Genomic DNA, 15,829 nt, shown 5'->3' on the forward strand with positions numbered 1-15,829 from the left:
TAGGCTGTTGACTGGGGTATTAGTTGTAGCCTGTCTAGCAGGCAAATAAAATGAATCAATTCATCAATACAAGTCCTTTGCAGCCCTACTGCTGCCTGCGGGTAAATAGTTGCATGATAAAGAAAATTCCTAAACTGTCCCATAAATCTATAAACAGCCTGGGGCACCTTTCTGCATCAAAACAGGCTGCAACAGGGATGGCCAACTAAGGACCTACAGGCCAGATCCAATCCTCAGGGCAATTTTATCAGCTTTGCCAAATTTGAAGTAAGGTAAGGCGAAGGCACCAGATATATGTGAAAATGTGCCCTTTTGCGCACCCTGCCTGCTGAATGCAACTGCAGCTGACAGTGACACGTAATTGCATATAGGCAAATCCATAGCATATCTCCAGGAGAAGAGGGAGGGTGTGGGGAGGGGCACACAAGCCTGTGTGTATGCAACAGGTGCTCAGAGAATGCCAAGTCCACTTGTATCAGTTAAGGAAATTTAACTGAGCTGCAATAGTTAAGGGGTGTGAGCGGATCTTGAATTGAGAGGGGTGCTGTTGTGCGAGGACTATTGTGAAGCAGGTGCCAAATGAGAGCTAACTAGGCATTTTGCCACTCTTACAAATATCCTATAACTCTTCTTCCAGCACCAGATGTGCTGAAAAATGCTTTGCATGCATCTTAACTCATTTCCATGCATCTTAACTCCTTTCCATGGAAGCCCTCACCCGGAATCTTCTGTTCTGGGCAGCAGGGGAGATTTTTACTTCTACTCTTATCTAAGTTATATGACATGATGTCCATTTTGAATTGTGTATGAATACCTGGTTCATTTAGAGAGGGAAAACACATTGCAAAGGCAAATATGAAATGGGTGTTATTAGTTGATCAAATCTCTTTCGGAATCATGCCTGGAAGAAACACAGTGTCACATGACCTCTTCCACCCTTATTATCAGTTGTGTTGTGAGGATGTACTGCCTTATTCCATGCTGATATGGTCCGTATGGTGAGTGAGGAAAGCATGATACAGAGAGAATAGGAAGAGAACTGTAGATTAACTTGCACTCTTGACTTGATTGATTTTGGGCAGGGGGAGTTACAGTCCTAGGTGTAAATCGAATGACTTAAGAGAAAGATTATTAATCATGATGATTAATTATGATGGTTATTTATTATGATGATTAATTCACATTATCATTTATTGGATTTCTTACCCACTGTTCAATGTGAGGTACCAAGGCAGGTTACAGCAACATAAAAAATCTCTGCCTGTCAAAGCCCATTGCACAGCACTTCCCAACAGCCAGCTTTCCTTCAGGCACTAAGGAACTACAGTGCAAGGGATTTGCCAGCCCTGTGCTTGACAGAGCACTGCACACAGGGCCGGCAAAGCTGTTTTCTACAGAGATTGGCTGCATGATTGAGTTCCTCACAGGGAACTCAGTCACACAGCTGATCAGGCAGGGCTGAACTCATCACACATCAGCTGCTGGACAGCGACTTCAACCCTACTTGCTATTCCAGGGAAACTCATGTGACTGATTCATCAAGGACTGGCCGAGCAATTGGGTTCCCCATGGAGATCTGTGCAATGCAGTCAATACTGCCATATCTCTATTTGCGCCATACCCAACACTGGGGGCAAGTGGGCATAGTTTGAGGAAAGCAGTCCCTTGGGCCAAATTTGACCCATCCCAGGTTCCCCACCCCTGCCTATCAGTTATCTTTCTCACCTTGATAAGAAAGAGAGAGAAAACTCTCTACAAAAAAGCAACTAGGGGCTACATTTGATCATGGTTGAGTGACCCATCCCTGCCACTGTACAAGCCTCCTGAAACTGCTTCTCATTTTTTAAAAATGGTGGAAAGTTACACACGTTGGCATGAAGCATGAATCTTGGTCCCTAGTTTTGGCCTTTTCCTCTTCTCAGAAGCTGGTACAGCACCTATCACATAGCAAAGCTTCCCTGGATGTGAAAAACACAGCAGTTGGGTTGTGAGTTCACTATATGGCCAGAGACTTCAGTGGCAGGTAAACCAAGACCTTTAATATTGTTTGTTCATTCATTAGATCAACATCCTCCACCCCAGAAGTGAAGGCTATACAGTAACATTAGGCAGGGGAAACCACCTAGGAATTGGGAGTCAGCATTCTCTGTGGATGAATATTTCCTTGGGGTGGATAAATCCAATATGCTGGAAGAGCACAAAATGAAACTGCATCTGAAGCCTCATTCATTCATTCATTCACTCACACATATTACAAATGAAGAAAACCCTTAGACTATATTCTCTAAGGAATATTCCAGGACAACAATTAACTTTATATTTTTTTAGATTTACTGCTTCTTATTTCAGCTGCGTTTTCATCAAACCTTTGAACAATTCAGCAAAAACAACATTTCTTCAATAATGGCAGGTTCACACTGTAGCAACAGAAGCATACCAGGTCTTCACTTCTTAAGCAACAACTGACCTGAAATAGGTTAGAATTCAAAGAAACCACTAACTCAGTGCATCCTCACTATTCTTCATTGACATTGCATTTGCTGTGTATAATTCTTCACCTTTTTATCATGACAAAACAAACATTCCACCACACTGCACCTGTAAATACCATCCTTGCAGTCTAATACTTTTCCAATCACTTGCTTGAAATATTTGCTCTAGGCTCACCCCAGTCCTCAAAAGAGTAGCCTTCCACACTAGCAAACACAACACTCACCTGGAACACGATTGACATCTGATGAAGCATTTTCATAGGAAGCACGAAAGGGAGGGGGAAGAGAGGGAGAGAGAGAAAGAGAGAGAAAGTATTAGACACACAACATGCACACACACAAGCAGCTTAGCTTCTTTGCATGGAAATCAATTTCATGCAAAACCAGAAGTTTTGAAAGCCACCCATCTATGGTCATCAGCCCACCCATGCAAGGGAAAGGGCTTGGCTGGCCCTCCTCTGTGCATGTAGAAGTAAGTCAGATGTCGTATCTGTCTGGATGGAGAGAAAGGTTCCGGAATCAGATAGGCCCAACCTAGGTCAACTCCTGCAAGAATATTGGTTAGAATATTCTGTGTCATTTCATTTCACACACAGTTTCAAACAAGGGAGAAATAAAGAGCATAACCCCTGCAGCAGGATAGCTTCATTCACATAAATTCAAGTACATTCAAGCTATTTTCAGGAGGAAAAGAAAAATTAGTTCCCTTTTCTGAAAGGGTTCGTGTGAATTTATGACCAGCTGTGAGCTCCAAACTCAGCCCTCAAAGGGCTAGCACAAAAATAAAAAGACAAGCCATTTCAAGACATTCTGCCCACTGTTCCCTGTGACCATCCTTCATTGCAGACAACATGGGAACTTTTGAGTTTTTGATGCATGATCTTTTCCCAGGCAAGGGTAATAGTTCAGTGGCTATTGCACCCAGCAGGCTCTCGGCTTAGCAGGTCAGTTCAAGGAACCAAGCCAAAATCATCAGCATTAGAACCAGATTGACCTCTCTGGCCGCTTCTGTCACCTGGTCCTTGCTGAGTTAGCAGCTCCAATAGCATCTTGTGGTGACCTGCAGGGATGTGGCTGACATGCAACAATGAGCAAACCAGTATTATGTAGAGAGCAAAATACCTAGTTCCTGGAGTTCATGGGTGGGGAACCTTTGGCCTATGGGGCAAATTTGACCTGCCATGTCTCCTCATTGACCTGCCCAGCCATTTTCCTCGAACCACACCCAACAGCCTCACACCTAACATCATGTGTAAAATCAGGTGTAAAGGAGGTAGAGATGCAACTGGAACAGCTGCCCACGGTGAACTCACTGGTGATGATCCCTGCAAAAAGCATGGCTGAACTCACTGCTCATCAGCTGATGGATGGGGCCTTCAATCCTGCTTAGTCACTACATCCTCCCATGGCTGCAAGCCAACGTTGATAAGTGGGTGGGGACACCCAGCTCTCAATCACCTGATGAGGTGACCCATGGGGCTGAGAAAAGGCAAAATCTGGCCACCAGCTCACAGACACATTGAAAGGGGGTTAAACAAATTGCATAGAATTCAAGGCTGCCCATGGCTGCTAAGTCATGATGGAAATATGCTGCCTTTGAATATCATTTGCTGGTGAGTAACAGCAAGAGAAGGGTCATGTCCTCATTCCCTGCCTGTGGTTGGCTGCCATGGGAAAGCTAAGCTAAGCCAAGCCTGCTGGATGTGGCCAATGGCCCATCCAGGCCAGCATTCTGTTCTCACAGTGGCCGACCAGATGCCTGTGGGGAACCTGCAAGTGGAACCTGAGCCCAGGGGTCCTCTCCCTTCCTGCAGTTTCTAGTAACTGCTGCTCAGAAGCATTATGCTTCCAACCATGGAGGGAGTGCACAGTCATCGAGCTGCTGGAGCAGATAAGCTTTTGATTTGATTTGGCAGGGCTCTTCTTAAATTCTTGTTAACCTACGAAAGCTAGGCACATGCTACAACCCATAATGAGAAACTGCTGGATGGCAGATCGGTTGCCAATCCCAAAGTCAGCCATTAGTTCTCTTTCCTATTAGGGCTCATCCACACTTCCACTTGTCCCACAGATAGAAAACATGGGTCTGAGAACTGTTTTCATCTGTCCAACCACTTTTCCAGGGCAAACCGACTGTCTGCCACTGAATCAGAACAGACCTCAATCCACAGGAAAAACAATTGACTTTTCTTCAAATTCAGCGGGGTTTTCCCAGGAGGAAGCAGCAGAACAAGCAAAATTGAGGGTGAACCCTTAATGATTTTATCACATTTGTCTGTTCAACCTCCACACCCCAGCAACTAACAGACCACAATCAGCTATGAAAAACCAATTAATGCTAAAACAATTACAAACCTTAATCAAAAAGCAACAACAACATTAGATTGAAAAAGCTGAGATGATCTTCAAGGGGTGGCTCTAAAATACTGCACTTCCTTAGATCTTTTGGGGGTTTTTTTGCAAGACTCATTCAAAAAAGAAAAAGAAAAGAAAACCCCACCCAGCATCAAGCATGAGGAGAGGTAACAAGCATATACTATAGATCGTAAGTAATCTCAATATAATCTGAATGTCAGAAGAGTGTTTATCCCAAAGCATCTTTCCACATTTGCATGTGAGCACTTGCTAGTTTGTGGCTAGATGGATCCATGTTTACATGAGAAATGAAGAGATGTCTTACTATATAAAAGTCCTCAAGTTTGACTCACATCAATTTCCTTAATAAGGTCACATCCCAAACACACACACACATATTCACACACCATCATGTCACAGAGCTAATTTATGAGTCCTTCCTATGCTGCGTGATTTAAAAATGTGATGTCCCCATCAAAGCAATTATTAGATGCCTATGAGAAAATGTCCCCATGTTCCCATGCAAAGTGCTAATGCTTACTGGATTAAAAGTGGATGGGGGAAAGAGGGAGGAACTTTTTAAAATGTAAACTCACTTGAAGGCTTTTAAATGTTTAATTCAAACTTAAGTCATTAACCTACCGTAATTGGTTTGCTGTGGCTCATGAAGCTATGTGCTTTCATTCAGTTGTGTGGGATAAGAGAAAATATTTTTGGAGGGGCAGCTGCTACCTCTTGCTATTGCATGGAGTCATGCGTGCTTTCTTCCTCCCACAGAACCTACTTTCCATAAAGCTGTCCACCAGGCAGAGCTCAGGAGTCAGCCTTCCTCCATGAGGCTATAGAGAATCAGAGCCTGCTAAATGGCACCAGCCATTAAATCAGTATTAGCAGTAGTAAAAGTTATGTTGGGGGAGGTATATGGCAGGCTAGCTGATGAACTACCATATGGTCAGGTAGTTGTTGCCTCATTTGCCTAAAGCTGTGGGCCACCTCCTTACTCAACCCCAGAGCTGGTTACATAAGCAATGACAAATTTATCTGGGTAATGTAGTTTTAAAAGCATGACTTTTTGTTTCTGTGTTGAATGCAAAGTAGCCCCGTGCCCCCAGCCAGATTTTTCCCACTGTTGGCAACAGAGGACTCTGCACATGTGTGGTTCTCTGGATTATTGCCATTTTATAACAGGTCCACATAGCAGATGAAATAGCTGGCATAGAACTGTCCACATATTTAGAGCAACATACATTATATATATGTTCAGTTCCTCGACAGATATCAAGGCAGCGTATACTCTCCAAATATATATATTTGGAGAGTATACGCTGCCTTGATATCTGTGAACTGAGAAACCGAAAGGATTATATATGTTATTACATGGTAAGTCGCTTTGGGATGCCTCGTGGGAAGCAATTCGTGAATGAAATAGTATTACATTAATATAAGAAAACTATGCTGCAAAAATAACAATACAGCGTAGGGCCTGACTGTTTCACAAACATTGTATGCTTAATAGCCAGGCTTTTTAAAAAAAGAAGACAATTCATGCGCACCCCAGATGTAAGTGAGCACTCTATGTGAGAGGTGGTCCCATGCATGGATAGTTCATTTGGAACAGGAACTGACAAATTCCATGTATAAATTCATTTAAAAATTATTCCTCCACCATCACTACTCTCACCTTGGGCCCACACGCTTCCTCCTCCTCTGCCTCACATTGCACGAGTAGCACTAGCTCAGAACTTCAGTGGAAACAAAACAAACTGCAGGAGAAGGAGCCTCTGCAGCCCTCGTGTGTGACCATATGTGTGTGTTTGTGTTGTGGGAGGGGAAGAGGAAGGGGAGGGGGCTGGCAAGCAACTGTTGGGGCAAAAAAAGGAGCAGTGGGTGAAGGTGCGCAAAGGGCATGTCAGCAGGATGTGAGGGGAAAGGGGTGAGCGCCGAGGGAGGGAGGAGCTGAGTGAGAGGGGGCCTGAGTGGTATGTCAATGTGGGAAGGGGGTGGTAACTGAGGTGGGTGGATGTATCTGCGAAGGGGACACAGAGATGTTGGCGGGGGAGTGATTTTAAGTGTTTTGAGAGGCTGGGTCATGTCCCGATTCGCTTCACTGGGATGTCGGGAGTGTATGCAGATATGGTGTGTGTGTCCCCCCCACACACACACACACTGGGGGGGGGACTCTGGGAAAGGTTGATTTAGAGCACAGTATAGCAGCAAAGGAAGGTTGTTTAAACCTCTCCATGACTATTGCCCCCCTCCAAATACACGCAAGTGCTTCCACCACCCACTAAGTGTTTAATATAAATGTTGGGTAATGTGTTGTGGTTTTGCAACTGAAATACCTTCAAGTAACTTACCGTATTTTTTCCTCTATAAGACTCACTTTTTCCCTCCTAGAAAGTAAGGGGAAATGTGTGTGTGTCTTATGGAGTGAATGCAGGCTGCACAGCTATCCCAGAAGCCAGAACAGCAAGAAGGATTGCTGCTTTCGCTGCGCAGCGATCCCTCTTGCTGTTCTAGCTTCTGGGATTCAGAATATTTTTTTTCTTGCTTTCCTCCTCCAAAAACTAGGTGCGTCTTATGATCTGGTGCGTCTTATAGAGCAAAAAATATGGTAACTAACTTTAAAAGAAAGGGGGAAAGCCAAGGAAAGTGTTCAGCACCCACTTTTCCCTCTACCCACTTCCCCACTCTGAACTTTCCCCTTCTGAAAATGCTTCTCTTTAAAAACAGTGGTGTGGAACAGGGGTCAGCAAACTTTTTCAGCAGGGGGCCGGTCCACTGTCTCTCAGACCTAGTGGGGGGCCAGACTATATTTTGGGAGGGGGGAAAAATGAATGAATTCCTATGCCTCACAAATAACCCAGAGATGCTTTTAAATAAAAGCACACATTCTACTCATGTAAAAACACCAGGCAGGCCCCACAAACAACCCAGAGATGCATTTTAAATAAAAGGACACATTCTACTAATGTAAAAACACGGGGATTCCTGGGCCGTCCGCGGGCTGGATTTAGAAGGCGATTGGGCCGAATCCAGCCCCCAGGCCTTAGTCTGCCTATCCATGGTGTGGAGGCTTCCGTGAACATGCTTCTGTATACATAACCCCTTACCTCCAAAGCCTGCTCATGATCCAGCAAGCTTCTGCTACTTGCCCTTTCCTTTCTCCGACTGTGCAGAAGAAGGAAGTAAAAAGTCCTGTATGAAACTAGGAATGTACTGCAGACCCCACATCCCTTCTAAAATACCAAGGATCACAGGCCTTTCTTCCTGGGAGAGGTTATCCCTTTCTCTACTTCAGAGCACTTCAGAAACAGCAAAGGGAGTCTCTTGACAAAAGGCAATGGGCTGGATTTCCTTTGTCCTAGGCACAAGGACCCATTCACAGTGGCTTTGTAGAGTGCTGAGCTGCAAGCCAGGGTTGTTTGCTTTTGCTCTTTGATGCTAATAGCTCTGCTCAAATAGGGATCAGCAGGACGACTGCCTTTTGTCAGGTGTGGCGGTAGCCACCTGGGTAGGCCCCAAAAAGGAATGGGGGAAAGATCAAGAGAGATGAGAAGGAACAGATGATAGCATAGCTCAGATCATTGTCATGGCTGTAGCACAAAATGTCTGGGGCATTTTATTTTGAATATTTCATGTGAGGTTTTGTCGCTGATGAAAGGTGCTGTGCTGACAATCCGGGAGAGAGGGGAGGGCAGAGAGGCCTTTGTTGAACTTCTACAGACTAGACAGCATCTGGGACAGGGGAAGCCTATGTTAGATGCCAACCTTCTGGACACTGAGCAACACAGGAGAGCCCCACTTCTAAAGGAGGGGCAGGCAGCCCGCTTTCACGGTATAAGTCAGCTCCATTCTCCCTGGCATTCTCTGGACACCTGTCTACCGGTAACCAGACAGAGAATCCCCTACTCCAGGTTTCTGAACAGCCGTCAGATGGGAACCACCCAGGATGAAAGGGAGCTGTTGACCTAGTAGTGAAAGGCTTCCTCTCCAATTACTAGGCCACTTGATCTCTTTAGCTACACCTACCTAGGTTGGGTCTTGGATTACTTTCACCCTTTGTAGGTTTTGATGGGAAACGTCTCAAATAATAGACGTAAGGGAGGAAGGGAGAGAAGAAAGGTTGTGAAACAAAGGGAAAGTTTTTCTATTCAGAAGGCACACCCAGACATCCTGTTGTGAATTCGGCAACCTTCCTGTGACAAACATTCAGTAGAAGTTCCCATCCTTGCTCTTCTTCTCTCGCCTCACTGCAACTCGGCCAGGGCACTACCCAGTCTGACTACATGAAATGAATTTTTGCACCTCAAACCAATGTAGGCTGGTGTATTAGGGCAAATGGGGCACTGCTCCATCAACCTCAGCCTGTCTTAAGCCGGCCTTCACATGCCCTGCCTCCTCACCTACAACCAGTACGGGGTTAGCACTGTCTGTCAGCTTCCTCCTCCTTGGTCTCAGTGTTGCCCTTGAAGAACTCGGCAGGGAGGATGATGGGAACAAATGTCATTGGCTCTATCTACTGTTGCCCTTCTTGCCTTCTGTCCTACCAGTCTCAATGGGCACAAATCACACTGTCTGGAACTTTTTTTATTTTTTTGCTTTGTTCTACACATGTGAGGGCTAAACTGCTTGGTACATGGGAGATCCCAGTGTAATGTTCTTCTAAAACATAGGTGGGCAACCAGCAGTCCAATTCCACATGAGTGGCGCTGGGGAAAGAAAACAAGAGAAATGGGAAGGGGGGAAGTCACTGAATCACTATTAACCACAATTGGGAAAACATACAGGCACAATATGGGCATAAGTCTGGTTTTCTCTGTACAGCCAATAGCCCCGTATACAAATTAGGGAAGGTGGGTGAGAAATGTCCCATGGCTATTTTTAGAAGATGAAGATTTATTTGGGGAATCTGTGACTGCAACTCCCACATGGCATCCAGTAGGCCCTAAAGCAATGTAAAATCTTCATCACATGGAATGTACGCTAGACGCCCTCTTGCAATTGGTAGCGTACATTTGCAACATTTATGTCAGCTGCACAAATTGAGAGACCGAAATGGTGACTTGAAATTGAAAGCTAGGCTCTCTAAGGGCCAGACTAGGTGGTGGGAGACTCGTAAGATCTCCATATTTTTTTTATACTGTATATAACTCAAGGGCCAGCAGAGCAGCACTAACAGCATGGGTCAATGAGGTATTTTTTACCCTTTGGCCCATGCCATGTTCCCCAATCTGAACTGTGTTCAAAGCTGCTATTTTTGAATCATCATCACACAGGCTCCTTTCCCCACCACCATGAGGCAATCAGGAGCTTCAAGGGAGCATTTTTTACAGTTAAAATGGTGCAGCGAACCTTGAAGAACTCTCAGCTGATCCAGACTCCCACCACCCTCCAAAAACCAGATCTGATCACAGCTCCCCCAGTAGCCCTATTCAGGTGTCACTGTTGTCAAAAGGAATTGCAAGCAAAATACCTTTGCTCTGCCTCTGTCATTTTGAAGCTTCTTCCAGCTGCTGTTGCAGTCAACCGTCCAGTAATGGGGAGCCTCCTATGCTCACGGAAGCTTCCCAAACACATCCTGGTGCTCTAATGTTCTAAAATGTGTGGGTGGAGCCACCACGCATAGTGACATCATCAGCATGAAACAAACCTAATGGTGAAAGCTTTTGTTTGCCACATAAGGAAAACATATAGGTAGCTGGAACTTGTATGTTTTCCCCACAGGGAAAAATAGGAGTTTGGCGTGCCATTATTATTTGGGAAACCAGTATGGGGGCATTTCCATCAGGACACCGATTCTGATCCAGTTCCATCTCCCCTAATATTTCTTTCTTTCTTTCTTTTTTTAAAGCATACATTACAAATCTTAATCAGAGATCTCCTGCCTCATATCTAGTTGTACCCTTAGTTCCTGGCTGACTCTGCATATTCACAGTTTTGGAGTGTAAAAAGTATGGAAGGGGTAATAACACCCCATGCTATTGCATCTAAACTGTGGCTGAGGACAAACTGACTCGTTTATAAAAACAAAACCTAGCTTTTCACGACCCTGAATTTTTCATGCTCATCCTCAACTTGCTGTTGATTCTAGATGCTGCCATCCACAAGGGTGGGTGTGGTTACTTGATAGACATTTGAAAACCCTCCCCTTGATTAAGGGACACACCATAGATGAATGAAGAAGAAAGTGGTGACAGCGATCACAGCATCATTATGCAGGTATGGATGCAAACACACCCCAGTACCAGTTGTGGAACTGTCTTCTCACAAAGGTGCATCTGGCACCTTCAATATACAGCTTTCGGTGAAAGCTGAAGTTGCACCTCTTCACTTTGGACAATTGAGGTGTATATTTTTAGGACTCGCCTTATATTTGTAATTTTAAGTTGTTTTAGATTATTTTATTTGTTGTAACTCACTTTGGAAGGCAGGAAATAGATTGTAATAATGCCCAGGGAGGTACAGCTGGTGCCTTCATTATACACCTTTTGGTGCCAGGCAATTTTTTATTATTATTATTTATTGAATTTATACACCACCCTATACTCAGTGGTCTCAGGGCGGTTCACAAAATAAAATCAATATATAAAACCACAAAATACCTAATAATAATTATTATTGTCATTATTATTATTATTAATTATTTATTTATTTATACCCCGCCCATCTAGCTGGACATCCCCAGCCACTCTGGACAGCTTCCAACAAAATATTAAAATACAGTAAAAATAAAACCAGCAACCCAGGCCTTTGGCTGATTAACATCCTATATAACCTTTTAAATTTATTTGGGTGAAGGGGTGGGGTGATTGTTTTGTTTTGTTTTTGCTTTTATTATACATTTTGTATTTTTATATTGTATTCTAATGTTGTTAACTGCCCTGAGATCCTTGGATGAAGGGTGGTATACAAATTTAACAAGTAAAATAAATAAATGATCTGTTCTCAAATGGACGCACCGTGGGTTAATGCAGAATCCATATTCAATTTCATTTTCAGAATGAAACTAGTCTCTTAGGAAGCTTTTCAGGCACGCACAAAAATGCAATAGATCTGGATTGTGTGTGTGGACTACAAGTACCATAGAACTGTAGAGCTGAAAGGGACCCTGAGGATCATCTAGTCCAACCCCCTGCAGTGCAGGAATATGCAGCTGTCCTATACAGCGATCGAACCTGCAACCTTGGTGTTATCAGCACCATGCTCTAACCAACTGAGCTATCTGTCTCCATTGATTCTAGAATAAAACGTCAAGTGTACACTGCCTGTAGCCGGCATAAGACCACAACTAGATGTTTCAATTGGCAGGTTGTATTGTGTAGTGTGCTGCTTATCCTTCACTCTCTCCACTCCATCCTGGAGGAGTGCTAATGTATGGGCAGGTTGCGCTCCTGCTAACAGTGGTATGCTGCTGGAACAAAGGCCAGGATTGGGAACACACGGCAAGCCATGAAGTGACTCTTAGCTGAGCTCCCGCGGTAGAGACCGCTGTGCAATTCTGCCATGCTCTGCATAACACTGAACACTCTGGAGGTAAATAGTCATACAAAGAGCAGAGCTGGGAGAGGGTGAGTTTGAGAAGCGCAGAAGTGATGATTAAGCAAAGGAAGATCTGGTAAAGTCCGTGAATTGGCTAGAGCTCTAACCTATTTGCTGTACCCAGCCTTCAAATTAATAAAACAAATCCCTTGGTAAGTCTGCCAGAGTTATTAAAGGATGCTAATACTCCCCTAGAGTAATCTGGAGAAGCACAGCTGGAGCTGGAGAGGAAGTGCCGTAGCTTGGGGAGGGAGGTGGCATGGAGCGAAGACCCTTCAATCCCACCAGATGACTGTCAGGGCTGTCTACTCCCGTCCAGCCTCACCCAGAGGGGATGTGAGGCTACGTGTGGAAGGAGGGGGAACGGGGGATTGCAAGGCTGAAATCTCTCCTCCCTCCCTCTGCTGCCAACCTAGTTTTGCATGAGAGAGGATTTTTCATTCTGCTGCTTTCTAAATTATGCCGCCTAGGCATTTTCATAAGAACCAAGAGTGGGAAGTCCCACTTCTCAGAATCCTTGCAAAGGAAAGCTCCAGCCCTGAGGGGCCTGCAGAGAGGGGTGACAGAGGCCACACTGGTGCCTTGGAGAATGATGGTTTCTACCCATTCCTGATACATATACCCCAGGAAGAGATGCAACCATTTGAATGCTGGGTGGTGGCAGGGGAAGAGGAGAAACCTTCTAAAGCAGCTTTCCCCAACTTGATACCCTCCAGGGGTCAACAGACAACAACTCCCATCATCCCTAGGCAACATGGCCGATAGTTACCAGGTTTGGGGGAACTGCTCTAGAGGGAAGACATTGCACAGCATTGCATGAATGCACACATGCAAATACTGACTTTTAGCTCAAGACTTTACACAGCATCATTTTATTATCCCAGTACTCTTGATAGTCTACCCAGAAGTAGCATCATCATCTAATCTAATTCATTTTATTAGTAGCACATAATGCCCTTAATTTCTGAACAACGTGAGCTGGATGGAGGCAGAAGCCCAAAGAAAGAAGGGAGGAAGCTATCACTGCCTATCTCTGCTCCCAAATGCCCCCACACACATTATAGCCATTTATTTAGAAGAGCTCAAAACTAGGCAGTTTGTTTCCTGAGGGATTCAGCCAGGACCATTTGGTAATTTATCTTTACAGAAAAGAAGACTCATCAAAAGGTGCCCTAAAGGGTAATGAGCACCAACTCTGCAACTCAAACTGAGATGTAGGAAGAATGCTGTTTTGCCGCACATCTACTCCCCACAATTTTAGAAAAACTGAATTTCTATCTACTCCGGCACCTCCAGTCACAGATGAACACAATGTAAGAGTTCAGAACATTTGAAGAAGACTTTAGTGACAGGTGAGCTCTGGGCAATGTGGTCTCAGAGATCAAAGCTGGGATCTCAATACTCATTCTACTGAGGTCCTCTGAGCACTCATGCCTCTAAGCTTTAGGCCAATGAATATCACTCACTAATAATCACAGCTTACCCATCTTTTCTTGCCTCTTCCTACAAAGAATATACCATGGAAAAGGTTCCTTCTCCCTGCCTGTCACTTTCCATAAAATTTAGATTCATACAATAAAATTGTGTAATTTGATTAGGAAATACATGGCGACTTCTGTAGAGCTGCCTGGAAGACCTACAACTTGGCAGAAAGCCTGGACAGAAATGTATTCAATAAATAAAGAAGTTAAATTAAGACAGAGAAGAAATGGTTAACTAGGAAAGCACCAAGTGTATTTTTTGCAGAAGAAAACAGCCAATTTATACAAACTGTACAAATCATAACTTACATAACACATGTGTGGTTTGTACTTGGGTATCTTTACCATTTACAAAATGCATTGGAAAAGTGAGTACCATAAGTATTTGCAGGGGCCAGGCCCTGAGCACAGTGAGGAGTTGCAGAACCAGGACCTTGCTGTGTTTGTCTTGGGGGAGTTGGGTGCGGCCTGGCAGGTATGGCCAGATCAGATGTGCAGCACCTGGAGGCAAACCCAAGAGGGGCATATAAGGCCAGCCTTTCCCCCTGGTTCTTTGCCACAGCAACATGGTTTATACCCCATTGCTGCCAGTCCCTTTTCCTGCTTTGGTTCTCCTGTCCTTGCTCCAGTTCCTTCTCCTGTTCCTGTGTTCCAGCCTCATTGAGTTTCCGTCCTCCATTTAACTGCCACCATTGTTACCATCCACACCTTGGTCCCAGTGTTTCAGGTCTGGACTGCTGCCACCTATGTCCCAGACCGTGACAATGTGACCCGTAGGTCCAATTTATGGCAGTGCTTCTAGAGGATGTAGCTGCTCCCTCACCATGAATCATGTGAGGAAGGTAAACACTGTGATTACTTACTTTCTGCCAACAGCAGCTCATTGACCATTTCTAGTAATGTGTGGAACAAACCTTATTCCCTGATCTTCCATTTTCAAGGTGGATCTGCCCAAACCAAACAGACCCTATCAAACTTAATCTAGTTTGTTCAGTATACTAAGTCAGTTCCTCTGCACATGCTCTGATCTTTATATGAGGTCCTGCTCCAAAACCCTCAACCTCAGGGGGGAAAGTTGGTGTTAGCTAGGGCTAGGACTTTTCTATTGTAGCAGTTTCCCTGGGGAATGACTTGTTGAGTGAGGTGACATCCATCAGTCCCCATCCCTATACTGGTTTTGGTGGTTGGAGAAAGCCAACAACATACAGAGGGTCACTGGTAAGACACTACTCTCTCCATACAGGGAGTATAATGTAAAGATGTCCATAAATGTTCAGCAGTGACAGCAAGAGCCTCAATTTATATAATCTGCCACATGGGGACCCAACATGGTGCCCCATTACATGAAACATGGGGGCTAGAATACTTTTCTATGCATGGAATACATGCTCAAATCTTCACAGCACTTTGCTGGTGAAAGCTCCACTAAATTGTGCTGATGGAGTGCTTAGAGGCAGGCTGTGAATTATTAAAACAGAGGTCCGTATGCTCTGCAGTTGTGTGCCCCCTGAGTCAAGCAAAAAATGGATTAAGACTCCTTAAGTGTAACTAAGCTATAGCAAAAGATAGACTGTTCAGTTGGCAACACTCACTTCCTCATCTGGGAATTTGGGGTAAGCCAATCAATGAAAATAGGAGTGAACAGAGCCAGTCATATGCCCCCTCAGAGCTCCTGAGGGATCCTAAGAAGGGCTCCAAACACACACACACACACACACACACACACACACACACCAGTCTGGTTAAAACTGGATGTTGTTCCATTGACTCAAAGGCACAAATCAACAGCAACACAGGCAACACGTGTGTGTGTGTGTGTGTGTGTGTGTGTGTGTGTGTTACAATGATTGGGCAGAGGCAGTGGGAGCAGAATCCTGCTTCCCTTGGTCCAATCAAGGATTTCACTAGATGAGGAAGATCAAGCAGGATTTTGTACATCCTTTGCATAACTGTGGGTAT

At 44.5% G+C, this 15,829-nt stretch overlaps 1 protein-coding gene and 1 long non-coding RNA gene across 30 annotated transcripts in view; one reads left to right on the forward strand and one right to left on the reverse strand.

Annotated features, from left to right (window-relative positions):
• Positions 1-15,829, reverse strand: part of NRXN3 (neurexin 3) — a 1,270,857-nt gene that overhangs the window by 1,152,753 nt on the left and 102,275 nt on the right. For all 26 annotated transcript variants that reach the window (XM_081172108.1, XM_081172127.1, XM_081172102.1 and 23 more), the window contains exon 3: positions 2,717-2,734. In XM_081172108.1, coding sequence (XP_081028234.1) covers positions 2,717-2,734 — 18 coding nt within the window. The remainder of the gene's footprint in view (positions 1-2,716; positions 2,735-15,829) is intronic.
• LOC308575917 lies at positions 10,483-14,085 on the forward strand. Of its 4 annotated transcripts, none has more exons than XR_014002971.1 (4): positions 10,483-10,544; positions 10,702-10,801; positions 10,942-11,069; positions 12,092-12,545. It is a non-coding gene; the product is annotated as an uncharacterized lncRNA (long non-coding RNA). The 4 variants fall into 4 exon arrangements; XR_014002972.1 differs by adding an exon at positions 13,537-14,085 and having other exon boundaries at positions 10,497-10,801; positions 12,092-12,383; XR_014002973.1 differs by lacking the exon at positions 12,092-12,545 and adding an exon at positions 13,537-14,085 and having other exon boundaries at positions 10,497-10,801.

The sequence above is a fragment of the Podarcis bocagei genome (assembly GCF_964188305.1).
Source record: "Podarcis bocagei genome assembly, chromosome: 1".
In the NCBI taxonomy this organism is placed as follows: domain Eukaryota; kingdom Metazoa; phylum Chordata; class Lepidosauria; order Squamata; family Lacertidae; genus Podarcis; species Podarcis bocagei.